Source organism: Echeneis naucrates, chromosome 22 (assembly GCF_900963305.1).
Source record: "Echeneis naucrates chromosome 22, fEcheNa1.1, whole genome shotgun sequence".
Classification (NCBI taxonomy): domain Eukaryota; kingdom Metazoa; phylum Chordata; class Actinopteri; order Carangiformes; family Echeneidae; genus Echeneis; species Echeneis naucrates.
In genome coordinates, this window is record NC_042532.1 from 7,468,670 (window position 1) to 7,477,600 (window position 8,931).

The following is an 8,931-nucleotide window of genomic DNA, read 5'->3' on the forward strand; positions in this document are numbered from 1 at the left end:
CTCACCTCATATTAGTGTTTTATATTTTTACCTGACATCCCTAAAATAACCTGTAACATCCCTTTATTGATCGATAATGGATTCCCGAGTATCATATTCTAAGTTGAGGTAATCTTAATGTTGTTATGGTTTTGCAGTGTGATTCAGTCTCATAATGTATTTAACTCCTTTTACAATAATTCGCAACAACCCAGTTTCATATTGGAGCAGAATTATAGGCTTTTTGGTTTTTCAGTAAGAAAATCAATCTATTATTTTATTATTATTATGGCCCACAGATCAATACAATTATAGAGAAAATATTATTAAATCTGACATGACATCAAAAAGAACAGGAAGACATTCATAAACAATCATTTGAGAATAAGATCATTGTTAAAATGGAGCTACTAGGAAATGAGAAAATAAAGCATTCAGCTCCTCCTGAGGTCCCATCATGTGTTCATGTGATATGCAAAAATGAGGAAGTTGATGATTTGCTTTGGCCCGTTGTTTTAGAAGAGGATTTGACAGTGAACATAAAACTGGCTGTAGCTGTATCAGGACGCTGTTCCATTGGTAAATCCTGTGGGGTTCATGGACTGCCAGCGCCACAGATCTTCACCTTTACAGAAATGTGTGCAAAAACAGAAACAAAGAAAAATTATGGCCTTACAGTAGAATAGCTCAAAAAGACAAATCTTTCATTTTGGGGAGGAGGGTGGGTGAAAAGAAAACTAAAATTAAATTTACACATTCTTTCAAGGTCAAACTCAGCCTTCCAGCCCAGCTCCTTCTCAGCCAGATGGGGGTCAGCGTAGCAGGATGCGATGTCTCCTCCCCTACGAGGGGCAATCTTGTATGAGATCTACAGAAAGGACAATTATTGAAACGTTCTATTCACAAAATGACAAGACTGGTTTAATCCAAAGAAAAGGAAACACAAAGGGATCAGAGGCCATTTTTCCAGTCTTCATCACATTGGCCTTTCTTAAACTCAGAGGATAACATGACTATTGTGGTCACTTCAACTACTTTCAGAAGATAAAATACAAAGCCAGGATGTGATCCTGAAATTGACTGAGGAGAGATTTCACTCACCTCTCTCCCTGATGCCTTCTCCATGGCTTTTACCATCTGCAGCACAGAGTAACCCCTTCCTGTTCCTAGGTTGTAAACCTACAAACGTACCCAGACACACACCCACACACAGGTATGTATAAATGCCAGAGCACCAATAAATAACTAAAATATGTACATAAAGGCGAAAAAGTATGTTAAAATGCTTTGCTTTTTTTTGTTTTTTTTCTAAATGTACCTTGCACCCACAGTCGTCCTTGAGCTTCCTCAGTGCTGCGATGTGTCCCTTTGCCAGATCTACAACATGAATATAATCTCTCACACCTAGCAGGGGAGAAGAAACCTTGTTTACATGACTCTGAATAATAATAATACACAAGTGCTGCGACAGTATACTTGTTATGAAAGCCCTCTACTCATAATAATATTTAAAATGATGATGATTATTATTATTATTATTATGCCCCAAATTAAATGTGTACATAGCAGATTAAGGACATTCTTCAATACCTGTTCCATCTAGTGTGTCATAGTCATTCCCAAATACACTGAGGTACTTTCTTCTCCCGATGGCAACCTGCGAGGAAAATGAAGTAACTATGGTGAATAATGTCAAATCATAGCCAACAACACACAGTGGGATGTACATTCCCATAGTCCCACTGATGCAGCTGCGTATTTGACAGACTTGACCTACCTGGGCAACATATGGCAGCAGGTTGTTGGGGATGCCCTGTGGGTCCTCTCCAATCAGGCCAGATGAATGAGCTCCAATTGGGTTGAAATAACGCAACAGCACTGCATTCCAGTTCTGCTTACACCAAATAAGCAATGAGACACTTGTGTGTGCGTGTGTGTGAGTGTATTTTCACTTCCTTCTCCATACCTTCTCTGCCTTACAGTGGTCCTTGATCATCTCCTCAATGAAGTACTTGGTCTTGCCATAGGGATTAGTGCAGCCACCCACGGGGTGCTGCTCGTCAATGGGCAGGTGCTGCGGGTCTCCGTACACTGTAGCTGAGCTGCTGAAGACCAGATTGTGGACCTTGTGAGCCTGCATCACCTGGGACACATGCAGATGCACACAAACACGGCACACATGTACAGTCAACAGCTGGTGAGTATAGCAATCCGCAACACGGGCAAAATTTAGGAGTGAGCAGAAACGCTGGGGTTGGTGAACATAATAAGCACAAAACCTTGAAAGTTATGAAGGATGCAGTGTTAGAATTAGCTCATTCAATATCCAACAGGCACAAACATTCATGCACTCTCCAAACAAAAACGATGATTAGTGTAAATAATGATCAGCTCAAGTGATGACTGACATGATGACTGAAGTCGAGATCTAATGGGGAACAGATGATGACAGATTAAATGACAAAATGCAAGTTGAAACTCACCTCAAGCAGGTTCATGGAAGCAGTGAGGTTTACTCTGTAGTAGCGTAACGGCTGCTCCACTGACTCCCCAACAGCCTTCAGACCAGCAAAGTGCATCACCGCACTGAAAGCATGCTGACACAGATAAAACAGTGTGAGTGATGTGTTATCTAAAACATTATGATATATATCAAGTTTATATGCTAAGGGAGAATGTATGTTGGCTATCAAGGACACACTCTGTGAACCAAAGAATGAGAAGAAAAGTGTGTTATTGTCAAAATAATTCTTTTTTTTTTCCTGGATGTCCTTTCATTCATTAAAGATGAAGCTGACCATCATCTCTTTAATGGCTAACTTCAGAAATGAATCATGACAATAAAATTGCCTTAAATCTATAATTTAACTGTGTGTACTTCTATTCCCTAATCATAATTTGCTGAGTAGCATATCACAGTTTGAGTTTTTCCATCACTCATTGGTCTTTTACAATTAACTGGAGCAAAGAGTTTCAACTAGAGGATGTTCACAGCCTGGCACCATGGTAGAGTTGAAGCTAAAAATTAGCTTTAAATGCTGTATGACCTTCTGTGATCTGTTCTGTGATCTCTGATTTGCAATAAATCTGCGTGGTGGTTTGCTTATACTGTGCTTGTTGAACAAAACTCAAAACTTGCAACACGGGAATATAAAGCAGCAGCCATCTTGTTCAAAACAAAAGCTACCTTATCCAAAGCAGTAAAAGCCTGAGAACTCCAAAAGAAGTGTACAGAAAAAGAGTTGAGGCTTCTGAAATTACTTCAGGATGCAAAAATGCAAAAGGACCAAGTCCCTTTTCTTTTGGTTCACGTTAAGATCTGGTTTGACTTTGGTTTGTTTAAATAGAACCATGATTGGAAAAAAAAATCTCAAAATTATTTGTTGTTTGTAATTTACTCTTTGAGTGATTATGTAGCAAAAAAATCATGGCACAGTCTTTGTAGTCTAAATGAAGTATGATAAAATCATTATTTCATACTTTTCCCATTGGAGACAAGTTTACTGACAGTCAACTAAGCAATAAATTGAGTGAATGTTTTAGCTCTGAGATAACAAATATAAATTAAAAATCAGCTTTCTGACCTTTTTGAAGAGTTTTTCCAAACCAGCTCGGTCTAGAAGGTCTAGCTCATGAAACTCAATGCTGGTATCCAGAAGCTTTTCTATCCTTAGTAAGCTCTCTGGAACATCCCCTTCTCCTCCATTCCCAACAGGATGTATTGCGCAAGCGCCCACACACACACATACAAAAACACACATAAGATATTACTACCACTATGCTAAGCAAATACACTTAGCGCTGCCAAGTTTATGATGACAAAAGAACATATAACAAGGAAGCTCACCTCTGACAGCGTTACTGAAGTCATCTACAACAATTGGTTGGAAACCTGCTTCAATCAGCTCCACCACACAGTGACTGCCAATGTAGCCTGCACCACCTGTGACCAGCACCTTCTCTGCCATTTTCCGGGCCTGTCAAATAAAACATACAGCATATGAACACACAAGAATACACACCCTCCTGGTCACTGGAAAAGCATAATATGCTTGTATGTGAACTCCTGTGGGGACACTTGAATGGCACTTTGACAGATGTGACCAACACAAACCAACCCAGCAGCTTCTCTAACATTCCAATCTCACAATTGTGAGTGCTTGCCAGCAACCTACACACATCATTATTCTGTACTTGGTGAATCTTTGTCTCCATGGCAGTTTCTTCACACTCAACAAACTCCAACCTTCTTGCGTAATACATAATGAAATATTTTTTGATTTTGTTCCATTCAAAACTAATAATATGATTAGAGCAGACATGCCATTACAACATGCTTATATGGCACACACTAATGGAAATGTTACTGCATATTTAAGGCTTTTCTGTTTCACTTCCAGTACATTATTTGCTGTGCTCGGACTTTTCAGGGCGGACTACACAATGAAAACTACGAGATTGTAATTTTGGCTTGTCCCAAAAAACAAACAACCAAACAAAACAACCAACCAAACCAATAAGCAAGCAAACACACAAACATTTGAGCCTGTTTCAAAATATTCTTGTCACTGTATAAATACAGCATCTTAGTCAGTCCCTTTGAAAACCAAATGACCTCAGCATGAAGTCTGACTGACAGAAGGCTCCACTTTAACAATCTGTCAAAATAACAACGCATGGCAGAGTACATTTGAACCTGTTTAAAGGGAAATACTTACAAACTTTGTCAGTCGGTGTGTGAAGTACCGTTTCCAGTGGTGTCGCTGGGCCGAACGGGTCAGAACAAAACTGTAAAATGTTCCTGTGAAGACTTGTGTCAGCTCATTTAATTCAGTTTCTTCGTTTTCTCTTTACTTCCTGGAAAACGTGGAAGGAGTCAAGTGAATGAATACACCACTACTTCCTTTACATGCTCTTTCAAAATAAGACCAAGAATGCTCTTGAGGTCGTGCCACTTGTCAGGTTGACATGAGTTTTAAGTGTAACGAAAATAAAATGGCCAGCGAGTCGTGGAGCACTACGTGAAACGCCAACAACAGCTTAGTGGCCGGTCTTCACCTGGCACGAGTTACAAGTTAAGTTTGTATTTTGAAGCGTGAACCGGCTGCGCGCTTCAATACGGTTAACTTCACTGCGCCCGGTCGTGCGTGCCGTGCCACGTGATCGCCCCATGCTGTGACGGCAGGCGGCGCTTTAACGCGGCCACGCCTCTGATCGTCCGCACAGTGAGGTGATTGTGCTGAGCATCCACCTCTGTGTGCACACTGAGTGAGCAACGCTCCGGATGGCTGAGGAAAAGTGCCACGTTACCTAAAATGGAGGGCCGATCAGTCTACCAGCATTAGCAGGGCATGTGCACAGCAAGTCTGTGCATGCAGGGTTCAGCGAATATTGGGGAGGAAACATGAGCTTTTTCCATGAATCATTTCACAAGAGCCTCATGAAAATTGGGAGGGTATACAAAACTTCATGAATGGACATTCACACGCAGACAGTCAGTGTGATGCCCATAGAAAATTACAATAAGAAAATAAGCACAGAATAAAATATGAGGAGGGAGATAGAAATAAAATTCAAAAATGATTTCACTCATTTATTTATGACCAAATATTTGTTCACAACATTCACAACGCAAAAATAAACAAAAATAAATAAATAAATAAAATTTAAATAATTGAACACATGCAGAAATTTAGCACTCCTCCACTTAATGAAGAGCCAATTTTTCACTCATTCAGATCCCTGTATGCTTAATAATGGCATTTATTGGAATCACTATGTTGTTGTTTTCCATCTTGTTAGAGAGAGAAACAGAGTCAAAGGGATTCTTTTATATCCTGTGCCATTTCTGAAGTCCGTTTGCCAGTCCTGCCCTCCCCAGAGACACTGGCACATGAAGAAAGGCAGCAAATTTGGAAGGAAAGAAAGATGAGACGAGTCAGATACCTGAGAGATGAAATTTGCTCACTCTATTCACTGCAAATGCTGCCTCTTTGTTAGAAAGGGCTTGGAGCTGATGAAGAAATCTCAAGGAGGAAAACAACATGGAAAAATAATTCAGCAGGGGTACATGGTAATAATAAGAACAACAGAAAAACAATCCAGCTATTCAGAAGAAGACAGAGGACAGAAGGAAACATTTAAATCTCAGAAGAAGAAAAACATGTGACTATTTGATAGCGACCAAGAAAAAAAAAAAACAAACAAAAAAACAGGTTTGTTATATTTCTAATGAATTTGATTTAGTTTGTTGTCAGTTTTACAGATTCACTTTGGGTCAGCTGGGAGCCTTCAAGTTGTTGCTTCAGGACATATTTTCTGACTTGCAGTGCTGATGCAGGACAACAGCATGGCCCAGCTTTGCTTGTTTGTCTGTATATATGTGATCGTATGGCTTCACACCTCCTGTGGGCTGCCACCTCAGCACCGTGGGTGGCTGCGGCTGTGGGAGGAGGGGGAGGACTGTGGGGAGTGTGACCGGTCCCTCTGCCCCTCAGTACCTGAAGATTGCCCAGCAGGCATGGTGCAAGACAACTGCGGGTGCTGTGAGCAGTGTGCTAACGTGGAAGGGCAGCAGTGTGACCCAGATGGGGCTCAGAAGTTCTATGGTCGCTGTGGGGATGGACTGGTCTGCCAGAGGAAAATACCAAAAAGGGAACAAAGGGCTGAACCGGAGCCTACATGTGTGTGCCAGGATAAGGGATTTGTGTGCGGTTCAGATGGGTGGACCTATCCAAATGTTTGCCAGATGAGAGAGGCTGGCAACCGCCGAAACACAACCTTGAAGCTGACTGGGAGAGGACCCTGCTACTCTGGTTATCACACTCTTTTCTTTCACATATTGTCTACCCAGGAAACTTAATAGTTTAAACATTTCAGAGGAATTTTACGGTTAAAATGATCACCTTTAAAGATGCTGCTTTTGAACCTTGAGGTACTCCTTTCCTTTGTTGCAGCTCCTCGTATTCTCCAAGGTCCCAGAAACAGGTCAAACTACATAGGGAATGACATTGTGTTCGGCTGTGAGGTCTCAGCCTATCCTCTTCCAAACCTGCACTGGAAGAAGATGGGGAGCGACCACTTCCTGCCAGGGGATGATCCTCATATCTCTGTCCAGGTCTGAACTTTGGTTACCATGCATCACTGGACTTTTCTATACATATGCTTTGCTACAGATGCTACTTGTTCCATCTTTAGTTCTAATTTTTGGTTTTTGGTTAAAGGGACATACCACGTACACATAAAGTCTATAGTGTATTTATTATGAGTGCAGCACAGTCTCATTTGCCATCTCATATGGCTCTGCAGTGAGTAGCTAAAGTCTGGGAAAACTTGATGATGTTAGTAAGGTCAATACTGGGTTGTGTAATAGGAAATGGAATTCTGTGTTTTTTCCCATGACTTTTCAGGTTCGAGGGGGCCCCCGCCGTTACACCATCTCCACATGGCTACAGATAGCGGGTATCCACACCTCTGATGCAGGGGTCTACTCGTGTATCTCCCAGAATGCCTTGGGAGAAACATCTGCTTCAGCACAGCTTACTGTGCTGGGACAAGGTAAGGCAGTCAGCTTGGTGGTAACATGGTTATTATTATTGCCTCACAGCAAGAAGGTTGTGGGTTCAAACTCAGGGGTCGGTGCCATTCAGTGTGGATATTACATATTCTCCCTGAGCCTGCAAGTGTTCACCTGGGTACTCTGTCCAATGGCATGTTAAGGCTGGTTGGTGAATCTAAATCGTCCTGTCCCTGCAGTAGAGGGCGAAATGGCGGTTCTGTATGGAATAGCGAGGACACAGGCAGTCCCTCTGAACATCCATTCACAGCGGCTCACCTACAAGCTGAGGGACAACCAGTTCCACATGTGTGTAGAGACACCCACGGAACATTCACGCAAGGTTACTTGTGGAACTTTTAGAGAGGTTTAAGGGATTGTTGCAAAAATTGACATTCAGCACACCATAGTAAAAAATCCTGCGTGTTTGGAGCGTGGAGCCCACACTCAGACTTTTCCACATTAAATCAACATTTGTTGTTGCTGAAAAATGACCATCAACCAAATGTTTGTTGTGGGTGTGCCTTAAATTCAATCTGAACAGCACAGAGCATTATCCTAACTGTTCATAAATTAACTTCCAGTTTCAGGTCACTCACAGTAGGTTGGAATGAGGCGGCTGGTAAACTATCACACAGTAAAAATACTGTCAAAGAGAGCATGTTATAATGGTTTCTATTGAAGTTTGCTAATAAAAATGTTTTAATCCAGTACATGTAGCAAAATAAAGGAATGTTAATTCTGTTCCTCTACAAAACAGCAAAGTATTGTTGAGAATACAAGAGATCAAATGGTATCAAAATAAGAATAGTTTTTGGGAAATGGTGCCTCCTTAACAACCTGGTTGAATAGCTCTGCTATAGATGGCTGTTGATGATGATGTTGTTGATGCTGAGCTACAGCTGCTCAATATTATAGAAAACTCATTGAAAAAAATCTTACCCTCTTTCCAGCGGGGAAGGTAATGAAGGGCCATGTGGAGGAGGAAGAGGAACACTTTCATCACTGGGAGGAAGGTAGTGGTGATGGAGAGCTGGCATCTGGAGATTACCTGGCATTAACTTAAATCATTTTATCAGAAGAAACTACAAGAAATCTTTAGGGAAAAAAATCACCTGGAATAAAAGACCAAATAAAATGTTATTTTTAAATGCAAGATTTTGAGGTTTTTCATTCACAGCTCTGTACTCAGTTTTAAGGGGGAAAAAAAAGAGTGAGAATCACACTGCCTCTATGTACATCTCAAATGTAATATGGATCACAAATAAATAAATCAATTCTGATGTGTAGAAGTTTTTTTACTTTTATGATCATTGTTGACTGAATACTATCATACTGACATGCTGTGCAAAAAAAACAAAAAAAGGTTGTTTCAGATTTCAAACAACTTCATTTCA

At 40.9% G+C, this 8,931-nt stretch overlaps 2 protein-coding genes across 4 annotated transcripts; one reads left to right on the forward strand and one right to left on the reverse strand.

Annotated features, from left to right (window-relative positions):
• Nucleotides 1-232: 232 nt before the first annotated feature.
• On the reverse strand, nucleotides 233-4,813 carry gale (UDP-galactose-4-epimerase). Of its 3 annotated transcripts, none has more exons than XM_029493988.1 (11): nucleotides 4,698-4,813; nucleotides 3,827-3,956; nucleotides 3,564-3,673; nucleotides 2,463-2,576; nucleotides 1,946-2,122; nucleotides 1,757-1,870; nucleotides 1,570-1,636; nucleotides 1,298-1,383; nucleotides 1,081-1,158; nucleotides 733-847; nucleotides 233-604 (listed from the first exon to the last, which is right to left on the reverse strand). In XM_029493988.1, the coding sequence occupies exons 2-11, from the start codon at nucleotides 3,945-3,947 to the stop codon at nucleotides 540-542; spliced, it is 1,047 nt and encodes a 348-aa protein (XP_029349848.1). In that variant the 5' UTR covers nucleotides 3,948-3,956; nucleotides 4,698-4,813; the 3' UTR covers nucleotides 233-539. The 3 variants fall into 3 exon arrangements, with proteins under 3 accessions (XP_029349848.1, XP_029349847.1, XP_029349846.1); XM_029493987.1 differs by having other exon boundaries at nucleotides 3,564-3,676; XM_029493986.1 differs by having other exon boundaries at nucleotides 3,564-3,679.
• A 1,515-nt stretch (nucleotides 4,814-6,328) lies between these two features.
• Nucleotides 6,329-8,622, forward strand: LOC115036172 (kazal-type serine protease inhibitor domain-containing protein 1-like). Its single transcript, XM_029494310.1, has 4 exons — nucleotides 6,329-6,794; nucleotides 6,936-7,096; nucleotides 7,389-7,536; nucleotides 8,488-8,622. Exons 1-4 carry the CDS (start codon nucleotides 6,329-6,331, stop codon nucleotides 8,598-8,600), a joined length of 888 nt encoding a protein of 295 aa, XP_029350170.1. The 3' UTR covers nucleotides 8,601-8,622.
• The last annotated feature ends 309 nt before the right edge of the window (nucleotides 8,623-8,931 follow it).

Excerpts from the sequence above, each read along its gene's own strand:
- gale (XM_029493986.1), bottom strand. The coding sequence starts at position 3,947 with ATGGCAGAGAAGGTGCTGGTCACAGGTGGTGCAGGCTACATTGGCAGT. Across the intron at positions 3,680-3,826 it reads CTTCAGTAACGCTGTCAGAG|GAGAAGGGGATGTTCCAGAG; the intron begins GTGAGCTTCCTT and ends TTGGGAATGGAG. Across the intron at positions 2,123-2,462 it reads CTTCCATGAACCTGCTTGAG|GTGATGCAGGCTCACAAGGT; the intron begins GTGAGTTTCAAC and ends CATGTGTCCCAG.
- LOC115036172 (XM_029494310.1), top strand. The coding sequence starts at position 6,329 with ATGGCCCAGCTTTGCTTGTTTGTCTGTATATATGTGATCGTATGGCTT. Across the intron at positions 6,795-6,935 it reads GAGAGGACCCTGCTACTCTG|CTCCTCGTATTCTCCAAGGT; the intron begins GTTATCACACTC and ends CCTTTGTTGCAG. Across the intron at positions 7,097-7,388 it reads ATCCTCATATCTCTGTCCAG|GTTCGAGGGGGCCCCCGCCG; the intron begins GTCTGAACTTTG and ends ATGACTTTTCAG.